General features: G+C 46.6%; 1 protein-coding gene across 1 annotated transcript in view; it reads left to right on the top strand.

The window, feature by feature from the left end:
- LOC144753162 (uncharacterized) overlaps positions 1 to 20,870 on the top strand; it is a 1,401,110-nt gene that overhangs the window by 1,246,717 nt on the left and 133,523 nt on the right. Inside the window, exon 18 of the mRNA XM_078640932.1 lies at positions 7,874 to 8,008. Coding sequence (XP_078497058.1) covers positions 7,874 to 8,008 — 135 coding nt within the window. The remainder of the gene's footprint in view (positions 1 to 7,873; positions 8,009 to 20,870) is intronic.

Raw genomic sequence — 20,870 nt, 5'->3', positions numbered from 1 at the left:
GGTGCCTAAGTCCACAATCCTTACTGAGGTAAAACAGAATAAACCAGGCACCAGGGTGCAGGAGGAAAACCTCCAACATAGCCGAGGGATGCACAGATGAGCGGGGCACACATTTTATTACAAGAACTGAGGCAATATAGTTTTGTGTTTGGCTGAATTTGACATTGCTTATGTTTTACTAAACGTTTTCCTCTGGGTGTATAAATGTCAGTGCCAATAAAAATTGCGTTTCCGAAATTCCAAGCAAGGAAAAGCCGTTTAATTGCAGGAGAATAACACTGAATAAGTGATGAATGGGTAGAATTTTCTTTCTTTGGAAACGCCTGCATTTTTTAAAGCACTGGAAATCATTTTCTTTGAAAACCCATGTCTATTACAAAATTCAGAAAATCTGGACTATAATGCCACCTAATTGGTTTTAATCACTTGCTATATCACAACCTGTGCCATTTCATTGTTCCATATGTCAGTAAGGTTGCTGCATAAATTGATCCTGCGTTGTAGATTAATTCCTGTGGCCTTAACTAAAAGATTTTCTTGCTTCCGCATTATGCTCTCATCTGGACTTTTATGCCAGAGTTGTGTAAACGTCATCCTGTATTGTGCTACGAAACCTATGTGTGCTGTTCTGTATAGCTCTCCCTTACCTATTAAGTTGTTTATTTTTCCATATGCCCTCACCTCTTCCCCTTGCCCCTCCAGTATACCCCCTCCTAGCAGCCTAGATCACACTATGAAAATTCCCCTACGAAAAATACGGTAATAGTGCCCACACCGCCATGCGCTCCCCCCGCTTGCAATACACACTTACATTTCCCAACAGAAACTCAGGAGGCATGTTTATGGGAAAGAACTGCTGCAGGTTTATTTCATACAACATAAGTATGGTATGACGTTCGTTATGGTGGGTCATCTTACAGGCGATCCAAAAGCAGCAGCCCCTCGCTGTCCCGCTTGCCTAAGGAGCCATCTTGCACGGCGAGACGATGCTCTGACGGTGCCTTTATTCCACTTTGTTAAACTCCCGCCCTGCCCCCCCTGTCAGGGCGGGGCGATGGGGCACACCCCCGATCGGTTCAGGCCCCCCGACCGCCCGAAGGACTAACGGGGCGCCGTCGCGGTTTCCCGGAACCTCCTTCGGCTCCAGGTCCCTGGCTCAGGCACCCTTACTGTGCCAGGCAGAGGTACCCTTACTGTACCATTCTGCCGCAGAGGTACCCTTACTGTCCGTCTGCTTCCAGATCGCCCTGTGACTCCGCCTGCAACACAAAACTAGACCATTAAAATATTCACCAATTCGCACCGCCGCTCTGCTGCTGGGTCAGGGTTCAGGGTGGGAACAGCGCAGAGCCGGGAGAGCCAAAAGGACGGGAGAGAGGCCGAGCACTAGCGCTGGGAACCTAAATACCAGAGGGGCGCACCTCCTCCCACTTGGGACCTCCCCTTGTTAGAATCTGGAGGCGGGCGCCAGGAGGGGCGTTGCCGAGCTGAGTTCGCGCGTCGTGTGGGACTAGGGCGCTGCCCCGTCCATGCTCCCCTGCGGGTCGCGCGGACAGCGGCATAGTGCCCTCACCGCCATGCGCTCCCCCCGCTTGCAATACACACTTACATTTCCCAACAGAAACTCAGGAGGCATGTTTATGGGAAAGAACTGCTGCAGGTTTATTTCATACAACATAAGTATGGTATGACGTTCGTTATGGTGGGTCATCTTACAGGCAATCCAAAAGCGGCAGCCCCTCGCTGTCCCGCTTGCCTAAGGAGCCATCTTGCACAGCGAGACGATGCTCTGACGGTGCCTTTATTCCACTTTGTTAAACTCCCGCCCCGCCCCCCCTGTCAGGGCGGGGCGATGGGGCACACCCCCGGTCGGTTCAGGCCCCCCGACCGCCCGAAGGACTAACGGGGCGCCGTCGCGGTTTCCCGGAACCTCCTTCGGCTCCAGGTCCTTGGCTCAGGCACCCTTACTGTGCCAGGCAGAGGTACCCTTACTGTACCATTCTGCCGCAGAGGTACCCTTACTGTCCGTCTGCTTCCAGATCGCCCTGTACTCCGCCACAGCTCTGGAGGAGGCCCCCGTCGATGACAGAGCCCCCCACCAAACATGCTACTTACAACCTGCCGCTGACAAAGCCTCTTGTACGTCTAGGAGGAAAACATCCATACCAACCCAGACAAGTGCACCCCATCGCTCTCGTAATAACCATCTGTTCTTACTTGTATGAGTGCGTGCCTAATAAACCCCAGCCCCCTTTTCTCCATGAACTTCTGCATGGACCTGTTGACTCTCCTGCGGGACTGTTCTATTGCCACCTGTGATCGTGCGCCCCCCCTGCTTTGCGGGGGACAATTACAGACCAGATTAGCTCAGTAGCTCCTAGCTTTTTCGTTATAGCGGCCACGCCCTTCTGCATGGCCTGGATCAGGGCCCTCCTCCCTACAGCGGCCAGATCGTTCCCTCCTAAGTGTATAATGAGAATATTGGGAGGGCCGGCCTGTACTACCAGGCATTGTTCAAGCTTCTTTTCCAGCTGGCCCCATCTCATACCCGGGAAACCCAGCCACCGAATTTGTGTCCTTGCAAAAGCCAAATTCCATCTTTTGGAAATCGCCCATCGTTCCAGCCTGGGAACGTAAGAATGGCCCCTCACCCACACGCAACAGTCCGCTGCAAAGGGACAAGGCAATTATTACCACCACGCTACAGGAGAGAGAGGACCAGAAACCGTCCAACTTATTTTGTTTATTGGGTACACGCTGGTACATAATACTTGTAATTAGTGAACACTGCACACTCCACTCAAGAAAGACGTGATGTGACAAAACATTGTCGATGACAGAGCCCCCCACCTCAGAGCTCCCTAGTCACATCTCACAGCTTCTAGTGCCTCCCGCACGTTAAGGAGAAACATGTCCTTCCTGACTTACACTTTCATAGTTATGTTCACGTTATCCTTGGTGTCCTGACAATGGGGTCACCACAAGAATGAAGGAATAAAGCACGGTGTCCCACCTCAGCCGTTGCACATTTCGTGGGGTGCAAACCTACCGATGGCGGGACCCTGTTATGCACCTGTGACCCTAGATACTTATACCAGTGCTGGTATCGACTACTAGAGTGGGTCACATGTCTAGCTATAGGCTTCCAGGATTCGCTGGGGACCCGTCATGTCCCTGCTATCAGCCCTAAGTAGTGGTTGTCCCTGACCTAGTGAGGCGCACAAAGGCCATCTCCCGCCTTGGGGACTCTCTCGCCATTCTGGCTTTGGGCTTGAGCATCCATTTCTTGGTGCATGCTTGCAACCTTATGTAATTACCTTCGTTGAGTGGGCCCCCCGACTGGCAGTAAGCTTGGCTAAGGCCCCACGAAATGACCTGCCTGTGCACACCAGTCCAGCTATTCCCTAGGCGTCCTGCCCCTAGCTACCAGGCTTACCACTCCAGGCATGTCACTAATTGTCCCCATCATGCGTTGAAGCCTCTTATGGAAACTACTTAGCCAATCTCCCTACACGTTCCCCGTGCGGAGTGGCTGGTATGTCCGTCACGTGACCCGTAGGTTTGAGGCAGCCTTTGTGAGATAACCCACTCTTGGAGTGTGCCCCCTGCGACACTTCACCTTGTGCCCTATGTTCCCCCAACATCACTGAAGGGTCACCTAGGATCAGGTAAAAACCTCCTCTATTCTAGCCGGTGGGACACTTCCTAATTTCCGTACCATTGGTGAGCTGCTGCTGTGTCGCAGCACAAAAACACATCACCCTCCCCTACTTGAATGCAAACCTATTTAGAATTGTGCTTGTCATGACTCTTGAAGCATGAGCATGAGAGGGGTGGCCTGTATCAAACCGAAACTGCTCCACCCAGGGGAGAGGGGGGGGGGCAACTAAGCCTTTACCTAGGGCAACTGATAGTCATACTGCCTGTGCTGTGATGCGCGAATGCATCCCTACCCTCAAATCTTACAAATAGCAGCGTAAGAACGCGCCAGCTCCGGCGCCGGACGGGAAAGAGGCCGAGCACTAGCGCTGGGAACCTAAATACCAGAGGGGCGCACCTCCTCCCACTTGGGACCTCCCCTTGTTAGAATCTGGAGGCGGGCGCCAGGAGGGGCGTTGCCGAGCTGAGTTTGCGCGTCGTGTGGGACTAGGGCGCTGCCCCGCCCATGCTCCCCTGCGGGTTGCGCGGACAGCGGCATATGTTATGTTATGTAGACTGCCCGTGAGGGTCTCCAGGCGATTGAGCAGGTGAGTGGCCGTACGAACCCCACAGATTTATTTGAAGAGCCTGGACTTCAGCTTCTTACAGAACTCAAGAAATGAGGAGGGGGGTCCTGATGTGCTGGGGGAGGTCGTTCCATGTTTTGGGTGTGATGTAGGAGAAGAGCGACCTCCTGCTTTCCTTTTGTGAATGCTGAAGGTGCATTCAAGCGAGAGGGAGCTAGATCGTAAATCTCTGGCTGGCTGGCGAAAGTGTGCATTGTTAAGTGTATGTTGTTCCAACATTGTGTAGGCAGGAGCGGTCGGTGGTGAGAGTAGCTGCCGGGTGGTGACGTGGGGAGGGGCAGGGTGGGGAGTAGTATTCAATGGATTATGGAGGATTACAGGTAAGTAAACATATAAATAAATAAAACGAATTCTGTTGCGGGCACTCCATTCCCAAATGCGATGCAGTGCATGCAACGAAATTCGTTTTCTTTATTGATATGTTTACTTACCTGTAATCCTTCGTAATCCATAGATTACTACCCTGCCCCTCCCCCTCCCCACGTCACCGCCCGACAGCTACTCCCACCACCGACCGCTACTGTGTGTAGGGCTTTGTATGTGTGAGTGAATAGTTTGAATTGGCTGAGTTTGTGGATGGGGAGCCATTATAATAATATGTCACAATATAACAAGTGCATTTGTAAAGCTCACGTTCACTCACATAGGTATCTCGGCGCTGGATAACCAATGTTTATTGCTACCCAACTCAATGGTACTTAGCAGTACATATTCAGTATCACATTTCTATTTGCAACAACTGGAAAATGGCTCTCTGAATATTTCACAAAATTAGAGCTAAAAGCACCCAACTATGAGATCTCAGGGCGTTTCCATTACTGCCGTTTTCCTATTCAAAGGGGCAGGGATCTGTTTCCCTTGATGGCGCTAGGGCCCGTCACATCCTTGCTACACCACTGGTTGCCATGTCCTCTCCAACTCCTGATCAGGCATATACAGGGAAGGTTTGAGGTCCTTGAGAGAAAATTATGAGGCCATGTGAAACTCTTTAAGGACCTCCGCTCTTCTTTGGCCTACTTTTTCGGGTGATCTGATTCACTCCGTCCCTTTGGACAATTAGCGGCTGCATGTGTTTATGGTTTTGATGGGAATGTGCTCAGTGTATCTCTGGGCTAGTCAGTAATCATGAAAAAATGAGGCGGACAGTGATTGAACTATGTCTGCAGGGAAGGGCTAGTCCATCATGTCTGTTGTTTCTATGCGTTGCCCAGCAGAGCCAGGTTTGGTTGTGCACTACCATACATGCTAAACAAAACTGATTCCTTCTATCAGGAGTCATGGACTAGTTCTCCCATCTGGAGACAGGTCTTTTCCTTGCTTACTTTGTAGATCGCCTCCAATATAATGTTGATTCTTCCTGATGCTGTATCCCACCCAAACTCAATCAACTTTGCAGCGGAGGATTTGAGTTCCATTCCCATCTCTACCTATGACTAATCTGTGTGATTCTATATGGCATTGTCATTTTACTGAAGTCATTCAGATAGTGCAAGCTACATCACACTTACTTTGTCATCACATGCACAACAAATGTAACAAAAAGCAGTATTACATGGCAGTTCAATACCAGCCTCAATGACATGCCTGATAGTTTCATCAGAGTCTTTAATCCTGATAAAATTACATGAAGGGAATGAAGATCCTGCAATACTGCACTACTGCAATAGTGCATCCTGTAATAGGGAGAGGATGTAGCCTAATGGTTAGGGCAGTGGACTTCAAATCGGGGGAAGCAGGTTCGAGTCTCGGCAATGACGCTCAACATCCTGTGATTCTGGGCAAATCACGTAATCTCCCCATGCCTATCAATAATTAATATGTCCTCATGTATAGCAACTAGTGCTCATGTAAAGCGATCTGATACCCGATTTTGGGTCAAGTTTGCGCTAAATAAAAGTTCGCGAAAAGAAAAAATACATCGTACATTACTAAAAGGAATTGCTTTTTGTTCTTGGGCCTAGAAAAGAGACCCATAAGGCAGTGGGTAGCAGTGGAAGTATCCATTCTCTCAGTGGCCTGTTCAGTGCCAGACAAGACAACCCTCCACAGTTGAGCTTATCCAGAACTCAAATGCCAAATCTAAATAAGACCCTTATTAGTTGAAAATCTGGGGCCGATTTGAAAGCACATTGCGCCGCCGGTGGGTCACTTTTTTTGGCGCAGCGGCGACGCAATGGGCTTGCCAATATTTACACGACCATGTAAAGTCACCCTGCTGACTTTTCATGGCCTTGTAAATATAGTTCCCTTTCATGCATTACTCTGCATGAAAGGGGCGTTCCATGGTGTAGCTGTAGGTGTCTCCACGCAACATCCATGGAACTTGACGCATTCCCATATTTACAACATTTGTAGAACTGGTAATGCGTCAGAATCCTACGCCTCCCCATAGTAGTCGTAGGAATGGCTCAACAAGGAGAAATACTTTTAGTTCTACTAGTTTCTTCCTTTTTCTATGCTTGCTGCTTTCTACAGCATGCATAGAAAGAGGAAAATGCCATTAATGGTTGTTTTTGTGCCTGACAACGTCCCTTCCTGCACAAAAACAATCATCCCCGCAGCGAAGACGCCTTTGCAAAATGACACATGGGGGGCTATGCTGGCATATGGCTGCCAATTGTGCACCAGTGCAGGGGAAAGCACAGGGACGTGTCATATTATGGTTAATACGACACATCCTTGTGCTCTGAAAATGCGGCAGCACGGCGCAGTTAAATGGCTTGCGGTGCTGCGCTGCGTCGTTTTCTTGTAGATGAGGCCCTGAGCCTGTCATATTTTCCAGTCATTTTCAACAAACTAGATAAAGGACATGTTTGGTCCACAGGTCGGTTCTTTTAACTCACATCATGTTTACTGCAGTGCAACCTTCACATGAGGCAATTACGAGTTATGTTACGATTCTGTCTCCACCAACTTGCAGTTCTAATCGTCCACCACCCAAATTGTAAAGAAAACGTACTTCGAAAAATTAGCAAGAAGCTGATTAATACAATTCATGGCTGAGAAAGAACAAAATAGCAATTTGCAGGAAGGGAGTTTAATAAAAGCAATAGAATTTCTCAGACAAAATGGAGTAAGGCACAGGATCCTTAGATAACAATCTGCAGAAACATGGAGAGCACTAATAGGAATCTAGAAGTCCTTGAGTATGCTTTACATATGCCGGTTTTGGCCAGTCTAGCAAAACACATGTTTCTAAGACCCTGGAGACATTAATCAAAAATATGTCACACATTAGCTATGCGGATAAGCCTGCCTGATGCAGTAGTTGGTGGTCCCAGTGCATGGGGCAGTTGTCCACATCACTTAAAGTTGCAGACCTGGGAGAACCAAGGTAATTGATTATTAACCAAGACATATGACTGTAGAGACCTATAATTTGCTATGGCACCAGAGGTCAGAGTAGTACAATAAGTGTGTTTCTCACTCTAAGTGGCCCTATGGGAGCGATAAATAACAGAGCTGTGGTTTATGAAGCGTTGGCACTCATGGAATTGGAGGTGTGGTCTTCCCTCTGTGCGGTGAAAATGGTATTATTGATTTTCAAGCAGTGCAATGATAACTTCTTGGGTTTGTTTTTCTCTTAGAATGTGAGGCGGGTTATTATGGCGTCGGCTGCAAGTTCAGATGTGATTGCCAGTCTGGCGTGTCCTGTCACCACGTGACCGGCGAGTGCCAGACAGAGTGTCCGAGTGGCTACCAGGGAGAGGCCTGCGACCAAGGTAAGGCATTACTGTGCAATGTGGGGACAAATAGAGTAGAGCTGTGTTGACTACCTATCAGCATTGTACCATTCCTTCTGGAACATACATGTAATCTTACACTCCTGCTTACACTCTTCAGGCAGGACTGATCAGTCAACCAAGTACTGGGTAAGAGCCTGAACTCTCAGTAAACACTGAACACATTACAAGGATCTCCTTGACCTACTGTTCCTATGCTGTCTTATCGCTTTGCTGGTTTCACCTTCATCAGTAATGTACTCTATTCATGAATTTCACACTATCCTGGTGGACCATTTATGAAAGTCACTGACCTCGTAGGGATTGCAAGATCCATGGTAATTGCAGGTCTGGTGTTTTTCACCTGGATAGTGAGCCTGCTTAAAAGATCAAAAATGTCCAGGCAAAACTCCAGGGAAAACTGGGATAGGTATGCAGGAATCTGGTCTGGTCATCAGTCTTTAGGAGACACTCAGGTCCAGCTTGTAAGAGAGGGTAATTCAACCCCCCTCACAGTGCCAGGTACTCCAGTGGTGGGAGAGCTCATCTTCTTTCAGAATTGGCCCTAGATGTTTAAACGTAAGAATGTTCATGACCTACAGACACAAGGTTACCAGATAACTCCAAGCCACTGGGACATCTTACAATTTCCTTTAACAAATCATCGTTTTCTGGGAGTTGTAGTGTTGGTTCATTTCTGTTTTACTAATTAAACTAACCCACTTAAAAGCAATGATATGAATATGTAAAGCCAAGGATGGGAAAAACTGTATCTTCTTGATATGTTAACTGGTAATCCTTCAAAAATATTTACCTTGTCAACTCGAATACTCTGTAAACATTTTATGGTGGTAATATTTTAAACTGTGATTTCACATAAATGCCTCACTGAATGTTTGTCAACCTTATTTTAAAAACCCGCCCTGCAATTCTATCTTAAATGCCAAATGTCAGATTACTTGCCATTTCATCCTTAACTGATGATCAGACATGTACTTGGATGGCTTGTGATTCGTGAGCGATTTGGGAAGCCATGTGTAAATCTTTAAGTACTACGGCTCTTCTTCGGCCTACTGTTCTGGTGTATCTGATTGGCTCTGTTTCTTTAGACAATTAGCCCCTACATGTGTTTATGGTTGTGCTGGGAATGCGCCAGTGCCCTCCAGGCTAGCTATTACTGATACTGAAAACAGTGGCAGGCAGACAGAGATTAAATTCTCTCTTCAGGAGAGCATGTTTAGGCTGCTTATAATACTTAGTATCTACCAAGTAGAATATTTGCCTTGCTGGAAACTATTTCTGCAGAACTAAAAAACTTGTGTGGTACATACAGGACACAAATTGTCAACTGTCATCTGTACACAGAGCTACTCTTCAATACAAAGATTTATAACATGTTCAATATCTCTACACACTTATGATGCATTAGAAACACATGCATTTTGTAAACACTTACACCCATTAGCTGGACACAGGCTGTACAAAATAAGGTAGAAAAGTAATACAATAATTGCCCACGACTATGTAAACTATAAAAGAAACTAACACACGCATTCAATGATGTCCTCAATGATGTCATTTAAGATGTCACCAGTGATGTCATAAATGATGTCATGGAACGTGTCACGAGCGATGTAATATGTGAGGTCATAAGCAGTGCATGGCAAAGGCACTAGTTATAGTTAACTCTGCTAACTATGTAGGGTTAACCATAATCCCCAGGGATCACATCCCTCCGGGGCTAAATACAATTAAAAAAAAGGGCGGTGAGGCCGAGCGGCCCTCTTCCCAAGCCTTCTTGGGCCTCCGGGAACCCCATTCACTAGACCAAAATTTAAAGGGAGGGGGTTGCGCAATGATATGCAATGATATTATCAATTATGTTATGGAAGATGTCATGAGTGATGTAATATTTGAGGCAATTAGCAGTGCATGGCGAGGGTGCAGGTTATAGCTATCTAGCCAGTCAATCTAGTCTTGGAATAAAGTCTATGGAATTAACAAAGATACCACAGTGAGGCTTGCAAAAAGGGTCTTCTTTTATATCCTCTTAATCACCCAGTCCCATATTTTCAACAGTAAGGAGACCAGATAAGGTCCATGTTGCCTCATCCTCTAAAGACCCAGAAACAGGCATCTGAGCTGCGCAATCACCGAGCAGCCCGCAAATAATTTAGTTTCCCTTCCTAGAGTGCTTGGAAGCAATTCAGAAGGAATTGTAGTTGAGAGGCAGTGTAATAATACTTCATGTCTGGGAAGCCAAAACCACCCATTTTATCTGGGAAGTTAAATGTATCAATTTGATTCTTGGTTGAGAATCTGCACATATGACGTTTGAAAGTATGCTCTCCATTTTAAAGGACGTTACTCTACCCAGCAGAGAAAACATCTCCTGGAATATATAAAGACATCTAGGTTGATCCACCATCTTTATCAGGGCTTTATTCACTGTCAAGAAAAGGAGCAGCCAAGACCAGAATTCCACAGATTTTCATATTTCGCATGATCCAAATGAGGCATAATATGATTTTTGAGTCAAGTATCTAGTAAACGTCTAGATAAATAAAATCAGTAGTTTGCCATTATAAACCCAGGTCTGGAAATACAGTGTCACCTGACCATGGGCACAGGCCCAATGGGAAAATCCATGACTTTGACTAATTTGTACATTCACCATTTCCATCATATTAAACAAACCAATGACTTTAAAGGATGTATTAGTACCCCACCATGTTAGTGACTACTATATTGCTCCCATTGTCTCTGTTCACTCCTACTGCCACTACCCTGTCTTTGTGAAGCGCTCTGATATCTGTAAGGATCTTGTTCGCGCTATATAAAACTCTGAATAAATAAATAAAATAAATAAAATAAATAAATAAATAAATGTGCTTATAACAGGAAACCACAAGTCCCAGAATGCAAAGTGGTCTCCTTCTAAAAGTGCCAACACTGACTGAAGGTGTCACCTGACTTGAAAACACTTGACAGCTCGTAAGGAATACAGACAACTGCAATACTTTATTCAGAGGCTCTGGGGAAGCACACAGACATACTCCGCAACCTCTAGGATGGAGAAGAACACGAGGATAGGGCCGTCGCTTTCAGGGTACTCATCCGCACGTGACCTGCTGCCTTGTTGGTTGAGCTTCTCAGCACCCCTCACCTCGGCCCGCTTGCATGCTGAGTTGTCTGGACTGAGTAGGCTGCCCAGCAGAATGAAGAACTGCTGCTGCTCCTCCATGGCTGCCTAAACCAAAGAGACTAGAGCAGGGGGAGAGATGGGGGACACTGGTGTGTCTGCCAAAACCTCTCATCGCACGCTTCCGATCCATTGGCCAGTGTCCATACGTCTTGGCCTGTTTATTGGCCGCATGTGGTAAAGGCTGCGGGCACCACTATTGGCAGAAGAATTAGTGTGAAGTAGGGGTGTGCGGAACTCCGCGGAATCTTGCAGAGTTTTTATGCAACTTCGCAGAATTCCAAAAAGTAAAACTCTGTGAGTTCCACTCACCCCTAGTTGCTACCATGTGCGTCTAGTCACCACAATTAAAGTGTAGCAGAAATATCATTACATGCTCCTCGACCCGCCGACTCCCCGCCACCCCCTTTGACATAGCAGAGTTGACTCTGCGTCTTTTGGCTTGACAACACCCTCTTTGTTTCTGAAAAGGGGCTAGCAGAAAGGCAAGGACGGTCCAATAGAGAGAGTAAGTGTGACATACTTTCTTTTCCAGTCACTGGGTTCATCACATGTAAGTCCAGGGATGACAAGGATTGTGCCAGTGGTGCCAAAAGTCAAGCAAGGGTTAGCACCTGGTACCCCTTGCCACCACCAATGAATGCCTAAGCATACTACAACATTTTTATTTGTTACTGCTTGGAATGAAGCCTTCTTGCTGAGGCGGAAAATGTGTACATCTGAATTCACCATAATTTCCAATGGGACCTTCTTAGTGTTTATTGCCACAATAAACCAAACATTTTTGGTTCAGATGACTTCTGAAGCTCAGATTTATGGTCAGAGGTATCCTCACTATGCTAACGCAGCTGTTCCTTGGGAAAACAGTTACATTACTGAAGCTGTCATGTTGTATTGAAATACAGACTGTGGATTTTGGAGCATTCATCTAATAAATAAACGTTTGGAGAAACTTTCAAGGAGAGACACTGTTGCTTAAAAATGTAGAGGGGGATTTGGTCCGCTTTGATGCGAATCCAATTTACGACAGCGAAAACAAATTGTGGCGTTGCATGTTCTCCTGATCAGCCTTGGCTCCCGCCACCTCCCGCTCTATAACCGCTAACATTTCTGACATTCTGAGCCTATTACGTTGTCAAAAATAGCCATGTACTCCACAGTGTCCGGCGAAGATGCTCACCCCCTACAGGTGCAAAATGGCCTTAGGTGAAATCACAGGTTCCACCAACAGCAGGTTGGTATAGACAGGGCACACAGATAATCACATTCTATGGATGCTAAATTTACTATCACGTGACTGGTTCTTTCCCAGCCTGCAGATCTTTTAACAAACCACCTTCTAGAATCTCATGATTTAAGTCTCTAATGCATATTCGATCTGAGATTCAATTTGCTTGACATCAATAAACTAATACTTGAACAATAACTTTATTGTGCAGTCTAAAATGTCATCAACTGACTTTGATGAAGTATTCTTCTATTGAAATACTCCTTGAATGAGATGAGGTTTGCACATTAGAGAAGCACCTGAAAGGGTCGTTGCTCTTATAAAAAGGTTAAAAGATTCTCAAAGAGATGAGGAAGAACTAGTTATAAAATGTGAACTATTTTTGTTGTCTGATGCCCCCTACTAGCCTCTATGTCGGTTGATGACATTTGCATTTAAAAAACACTACAATTGACCTACATGCTTTGGTCACATTGGAGATGCTGCATGTTATGGAGATGTTGGACCTAAGTCTCAAAGACATTTCCATGTGTATGTTCAATTTTTCGCATGCAGATGGCTAGATTTAGGAGTGCTAATTCAGGTTTTATGGTCACAAATGCCAATTTGCACTTGAAAATACACTTAATAATGCGTAATCTTATACCATAGGTGTTTAATGATATGTGTGAATAAGTCTGCTCCCCGGCAAGAATGTCCTAGAATGTATACATTTATTAGAATTCACCTACATTTTCCTGGCCAGTTATCCCCCTGAAAGCGGCTGAGATTTACTCCTGTTACCAACAGGGTGGGAATGGTGGTGCACAGCCACCAAATAGGTGCAGGAGTTGTTGGGTGCTTTTCTCGAATGGACAATCTTTTTTTTTTCATGGATGAAACAAATTATGGGTGTGTTCGTGAAAGATCTGCGATTAGTACCGGTCTATACTTGAAACAATATGGCGTCTCCAGGCATTCATTTAGTTTAAGTAGTGTAATCTGCATTCTGCTGCAGGACATGAACTTGCAGATTGACTACCTGTGGCTTGAAATAAATGTTGGCACCTTTAATTCAAAAGCATAGGTGCTGAAGGAAAATAAATAGGTTAGGTAAAAACACAGAAGAAGTAACCCACATAAGAAGGCAGAGAGCAGCTTTAAGGCCCCTGAACATTGATTTTGTTAAAGTACATTTTAGCAATACTGTTGCAGGCACTGTAGTCCCTGAGGGGACGTGTCACAGGAAATAACAGGAATATTTTTCATGGATTGAGGCAGCCGGTCGTGCCTGGAAACAATCAACTCACCAAGGCAGTCATCTGTCCCCACTTAACCAGGGCAGAAGCAGAGAGCTCTTGTGTTTGTCTCCAACCTCGAGTGGCTTTCATTCCCTTCTCATGCTTCCCCTGTGGACGCATTCTGCTTTTGCTCCCTTTCTGCTTCCTAAATCCTATTATATTAAAGCATCATTGATTCCCAAGTCAGTCTCAGACCTTGTGTCATCGCCACATAACATCTTCCCTGACCTCCGTCTTCGATCAAAACATCTGCTCAGGGGCTACCCTAACAACGATGCATTTGTACGGTGGAACTGGGCCCCAGTATCTAATGGGCCACTATACCTCATTTCCTTTTCATTAGGGTCCTTGAGTGTGGCTTAACGGCCAGAACGGCTGACTTCAAAGCTGAGGAACCTTGTTAGAGTCTGGTGGAAGACTCAAACATCCTGTGATTCTGGGCAAACCACTTAATCTCCCCGTGCCTAAAAATAAATGTGTCCGTCTGTAATGCAACTGGTGCTCTGATACCTTCAAGTCGAGTTCACGCTATATAAAACTGCAAAAAATAGAACCCTTGCGGCAACACTGCAGTTGCTGCCACAGCAGTCGGTGTTACACCTTAATCAGTTAGTACTGGCAAGCTACAGACTGTAAGGGCTGCTACCAGGGAGTAGTGGTGGGGCGGGCAGGGGAGGGGGGGGGGGAGGTGAGTGTGACTAAAAAATAGAAAAGGGGGGAAATAAGAAAAAAATGCTTACCTTCCCGGCGGCTGGCTCTCCAGCATCCTCTTCATCCACCTGCATGACACGACTCACATAGGAACAGGAAGCACCCACGCTCCCTCCCCTGAGCCTTATGCTGCAATGCAGCTTTGTGATTGGTCTGTGTGCCATGGTTCGGCACTCAGAAGTGGAATGGGGACCTGGGCATGTTACTCATCAGGCTGTGTAACCAGGGCCTGGCAGGGAACCAAAAACAGGCCCTGGCAAAGTGCTTGGCCTGCCCCTCTGGGGTTGAGGGGTGCGGCCCAGCTGTTTGCCAGTGCCGGTTTCGGCCGATTTTGTTACAGGGGCCGGTTTTGCAGCTATGCAGCAAAAACGGCCCTGTAACAAAAATAGCCCCCCAGGGGCCCAAATCCGGCCCCCACCCTTGCGGCCCACCGGGGGAATGCCCGGTGCCAGCTACGGCCAGTCCGGCCCTGTGTGTAACGCAGCTGGTGGGGAACATGCAAAGTGTGCATGGCTGTTTGACTGGCACAAAACGGCCGACCAAACTGTCATGCACAATTTAGAGTATGGTCTTCACTCCTTCCCCTGCTCCGTGGACGGCACAGCCCAGCCCCTCCTGCACCTTTAAAGCACACAACTATAGTGAAATATAAAGCGTTAATAACACTGTTCTTGTACATTCCTTGTGGGGCGATGCTCCTCTTCCTTAGCAGAGGAGCCGCCACTGCTACAGGTGTTACTGAGCTCCCGAGTCACAGGAGGGCAAGTAGTGGCATCACTTAAAGTGCGCATGATGGTGCACCGGCCGTCTCTGCATGTTCTCCACGCAGGCTGTATTACAGTCTGCGTGGAGAATATGCACAGCCTGCCAGCCTCTGTCTAAGGCAGCGTTGTGATTGGTCAGGGGATTCTGGAAGGCTGTGTCCTTCCTGCATAAGGAGGACGGAGGATAGAGGAACAAGAGGCGGCGGCTGATGGGCGGCGGTATTGGTAAGTGCTTTTTAATTTATTTTTATTATTTCCCACTCCCTCCCTCCGTCCCCCTCACCCTCCTGCCCCACTACCCCCCTGCATCACCACCCTTGTTGGGTAGCAGCCGCTACTGTGTCTACCACCCATCAGTATAGGGCCTTCCAGCATGTCCATGCCAAGCAGGTGATGGGCCACAGCAACAGCACTTCATACTGCGCACACAGGTGCTCCAATTCAAAGGGGTTCTGGTGATGGGACAGGAGCTACCAATCTCTCTATCAGGGAAGGACACATACAGGAAATGAGCAGGAAAGAATTTGCACTAACTGCCAAAGAGGACTCTGCCCAGCTAAGAACAAACATAACCCAATGAGAGGTGGGGTTTGGGTGGGCCTTTGGAATATGTCTTCCTGATATGACTTAATGGATGGCTCGCTGCATTGCTGTTACGACAAATGCAAAAGATTTCATCATCTTGAAAACCCATCAGCAGTTAACAAAGTGACCATGTCTTCAAAAATGAGTGATGGACACCAGCAACCGCCAGCACACATTATGCACTGAGCGGCATATTTATTAGAAAGCCACACAGCGCAGCAAGATGACTTGTTGTGCTGTGTTACAGGGAAAGGGCGGGAATGCACCGTATTTAAAAGAATACAGTGCATTCCTGCCTTTGTCCCTATGCTGGTGGTGTTTCGACTGCCTAGTGCCAGCTCAGGCATCCTTTCACTGTGGTGCAAGGGTGCCTCCGTTGATTGCAGGATTGCTTTTGTGCAGGAAGGTGCATTCCTCTTTCTATGTGTGTTGCAAAATGCAGCATACATAGAAAGAGGAAGTAACGAGGAGAAATGAATATATTTCTCCTCGTTATGGCTCCCCTGGAAGGCAACATTTTTTGGCACATTCTCAGGTTTAGTCCGCTAAATCTGGGAACGTGTCAAAATCCATGGTAGGTACGTGGCAACAAATAAACACAAAGGAAGGTCCCAGGGGAATTTTTAATGACCCTGACTGCTAAACCCCCTGACTATCAATAACACCAACAAAAATTAGCAGTGAGTCAAAAGTAACCAATCAAATTATGTACCCAGCTGACGAGGAATGGGAAAAGCTAAGAGTTCGAACGAGTTCCCATCAGTCCACCATTGAGACCGCCCTTCATCATTTGGGATCTCTTGTACCTTTCAAGATTGGGAATCCACAACAGACATGGCAGATTTAGGTAACCAAGTCAGGAGTGTCCCAAATGAAGTACCACAAATGTGAACAAGGTGTATCTAGTGTGGAACTGAATAGCAGTGCTGAAAAGTGTTAAGTGAAAGAAAAAGAGAAAAAGCTCTAAAATTAGGTAGTGATTGGGAAAAAAACTTTTAATATGCACCCTCACACTCCTAAATCAATAAAAACAGTGCAACTAGTAGTATAACAAATAACTACTGATAAAAGTATTAGGTCGACATGTTTCTGCAGTTACTGGAGCCTGTGGGTCTACATCTGCTTCCTCAGGACCATTAATGCTACTGCTATATATTAAAAAGGTAAGTAATATCACCTGATATGTGTAAATCTACTCGTCTTCCCAACTTTGAGTCCAGCCAGGATAGAAAGAGGAAATATATGGGTACATAAAAGAAAGGTAAAACAGAAAAACACAGTAAATAGTAGTATCACTGTGTCTTGATTGTAATGTAAACAATTTGACACAAGCCATTTGTTGAATATCGACAAGTGCTGGATAATCACAGTTTATCACAAGTGTATGAACTTGAATTCACTCACCCATTTGTTGGGAAGGAACAGCCCCACCTCACCTGGCACCAGCTCAGGTAGTAGGTGCACCGCGCTACAGTAAAAAGAGAGGTATTATTTTAGAAAGATACCTCATATTCCACATTCCACCGGTCTCTCACACGCCGCAAACGGCGCTGCACTCTCTCATTAATTAGATCTTAGTCATCCTATTGTGGAAACACAGCGCGATATAGTAAAAATCGCTGGCTCCATTCTCAGAATAAGTCATGCTCGCCAGTTCGATGGCCATATCTCTGAGGAGGCTCACATAACTGGTCACACACACCCCCCCTGACGATTGAATTAGGGTACGATATATACAATAACCCGCATTGTGCCGCTACAGCTCCTTAGTGTGTACGTGCCCCTTACCTCTCCGTGGGTACACCGGTCGTCCCTCTGATTCTGTACGTGCAACAGCCACACTACACCCATGGAATTCCTTCCCAGGGCAGATTAACGCAACACAGTGATTTGCATGACATTGATTTAGTACTGATTTATTAAGCCACGCAAGGTGGCCTTGCGTGGCTTTATAAATCGCATTCTGGACTTGCGTCGCTCTTGCCCCACATTGCGTGGTGCGAGAGAGACGCAACTCCTCTCATATATATGCCCCTGAATCTCTGGGACTTCTTGTCTCTATCAGACTATGGTTGCTTGAAGTGGCTTGTTGTGCTCAGTGAATGAAGAGTTAAGACATTGATTGATCCAGCCTCACTGGTTTTTCAAGTGTTCTATGCTGTCTAGTTACCTCCAAAATGCCAGACTGCCTCTGATCCAAGGTGGGTGCTGTTTCGTGTGCACCTGGTGATTACAGGGATCGCTTTCCCCTTGTTCAGTTATGTTCAACTTGGTGAGTGCCAGAATATCACTTGCTTCCAGTCGTTCTCTATTGAGTGATTATTGACTAGCACTGAGGCTGTCCCACCTCTTGTATAGCTTTATAGCACTCTGCCGATGGGCTTACCGGTTGTTAAACGCCCTGACCCCGAATTATAGGCCCGAGCTGCATGCTAGGGCCTCTAACGAGGGAGAGGGATTTTTATCAACTGGTATAGCCCAATGCAAACATTGGAATTTTGGAGCAGAAGGCTTATACCAGCCATTATAAGCCCAGAGCTACTACATTGTCTTCAATCGAGCTCTCAACATTTCAATGTTCTAATATAGCCTTATAGCCCGCCGTAGCGGTTTATACCAGCTATTAAATGCCTGCTCCAGCCTTTAACAAGGGAGCAGGACTTTAATAGCCTTATAGCCCAGCTACAAAGGGCTATAAGGCTATTAGAACATTCTGCCACTAGAGGGCAGAATGTTCTAACAAATAAAACAAAGGCCTCTCTGAGCCCGAGGGGGTTTAAATCCCCTCGGGCTCCGAAAAGCCTTTGTAAAACAACACTGGAATCTTGCTTTGCGGGCTTTTACCGGCCCATAAAGTTCGGAGCACTCCATTGTATTCAATGGAGTGCTACACATTCCAATTTTCTAATATAGCCTTATAGCCTGCCATAGCGGGCTATACCAGCCAATAAAAAGGTTGAATGCCTTTACTGGCCAGTATAGCCCAGCTAAGGCAAGATATATAAAGCTATTACAACATTCCGCCCCTAGAGAGCAGAATGTCCAAATTATAAAAACACTGGCATAGGAGCGCAAGGGAGTAGAAAAGTTGAAAATGCCTTTGATTCACAGCTGTTGCTGTGAATCTTCAACATCTAACAGCCACGCGCAGAGCCACGGCTGTTAGCTGTTGAACATTCACAGCAAGAGCTGTTTAACGTTCACAGCAAGAACTGTGAAGGGGAGTGAAGTCCGCCCTTGATTCTCCCCCGTTTGGCCCAAAAACATTTTTGGGTTCAGCTGAACCAGTAAGAACCAGAAACTGAGCAGCATTACCTCGCCAAACCCCTCCGAGGCTCCAGTGCCTTTGAGCTAGGGAGGAGGAAGTCAGCACAACCTCTGCCTTTCCCTATCCCTTTCCCCCTCCCCTGCCCACTCCATGTATTTTGGAAAGGCAAGGGAAAGAAAAAGGCAGAGGCTGTTTATTAGTACATTGAAATGGTGAGAGCAGCGGGCCATTACCAGTTTATAAAGGTCGCTGCTGCTCTATTGTCTTCAATAGACCCCAGCATAAACCACAGCAAGAGGCTCTTCACCATAATGAAGGAGTTCTCCAAACCCGCAGCCACCGGGAATGACATCACCCCCTCCCAAGAACTCTGTGACACCCTGGCAGACTTCTTCCACAATAAGATCTCAGCCATCTACTAGAACTTCAAACCCCATCCCCCAGCTGCAAACAGCATAAGCCTACTCAGACCCACGAACACTAATCCCCTAAAACCTGCTCACCCTTTGGGACCCCAGAAGAACTCAGAGAATCCGCCTCCCGCCATTCACCTCGGAACCCAAGGAGACCATCTGCGGTGACCCACAAGGATCGTCCCTCAGCCCCATCCTCTTCAACACGTGCAAGAGCCCTCTGGCCAACACTGTCAGATCGCACAGACTCAACATCATTTCCTATGCCGACTCCGCCCAGCTCATCCCCTGGCTGTCACAAGACCCCTCCACCACCAGAACCAGCTTCCACAGATGTATGATGAACATCGCCGACTGGATGAAGTACAACTGTCAAAGCTCTACTCGGACAAGATGGAAGTCCTAATCTTTGGGAACAACACCTAGCCATGGAATGACACTTGGTAGCCTGCTGAACTTAGTCCTTCCTCTGCCTGACAGACCAGGCTCACAACCTCGGTATCACCTTGGACAGCTAGTTATCTATGCAGAAACAGGTAAATATAGTCTCGTCTGCCTGCTTCCACACCCTTCGCCTGTGCAATAAGATCTTCAGTTGGCTCACAATCGACACCTGAAGGACCGTCATTCAAGAACTTGTCACCAGCAGGCCTGACTACGATAAAAAAAACAGCAACAATCAGCTCGCCAGACAGGAGGAAACTCCTAATCTGGCGGGTGGTCTGAGCACAGCTTAGGCGTTGCGGCGGTGGGGCGAACCCGGCACCGCACCTCCAAAATTGTAATGTGGTCCTTAGTGGACTCCCCTCAAGTACACTGTCTTACGTGACATGATGTCTCAAAAATCACAATTTTCCTTAACTGATACTTCTTGTATGCAGTTCACATTGAGGTATCTGTTTAATGATGTATTTATTTATTTGTTTATTTATTTCTGTTTTTGTGTAGGACTCCTTCACCTAGATGCATTAGTGCACTTTACAGAAAACTAGAATACGTAACAATAAAAACACTGGAACGTTAATAGGCCGAGTGAGAACACAAGAGTATATATGGATGTGTAAGTATGTGTGTCTGCTTACAGTAATCCATGATACAGATACTACAGTATTTACAGGTTGTGTGCCTGCATTAAGTACATGATGACCGAGGTAGCTTTCACAGTTCTTGTGTGACTGACATCTTTGAGATGCTCTGCCTCCTCCATACAGAACTCCCATCCTCGACCACTTAGGATGGATAATCCTTCCTGAAGTTTGTCCAAGGCCTAAAGTCTCACCTCTACTGCTTTGTATGGCTTTGACTCCTTAGACATCAGTTGGCCTCCTCTTTTATTCTTCGTTGCTGCTCCTCACCAGTCAGATGCCCAGTATTGGCCTGAAGACAGCTCTTCCACTTCAAGTCTTTTTCC

This window comes from Lissotriton helveticus, chromosome 5_1, assembly GCF_964261635.1.
Source record: "Lissotriton helveticus chromosome 5_1, aLisHel1.1, whole genome shotgun sequence".
Lineage (NCBI taxonomy): Eukaryota > Metazoa > Chordata > Amphibia > Caudata > Salamandridae > Lissotriton > Lissotriton helveticus.
Note: the sequence above shows the minus strand (reverse complement) of the source record. Positions and strands in the feature narration are given on the sequence as shown.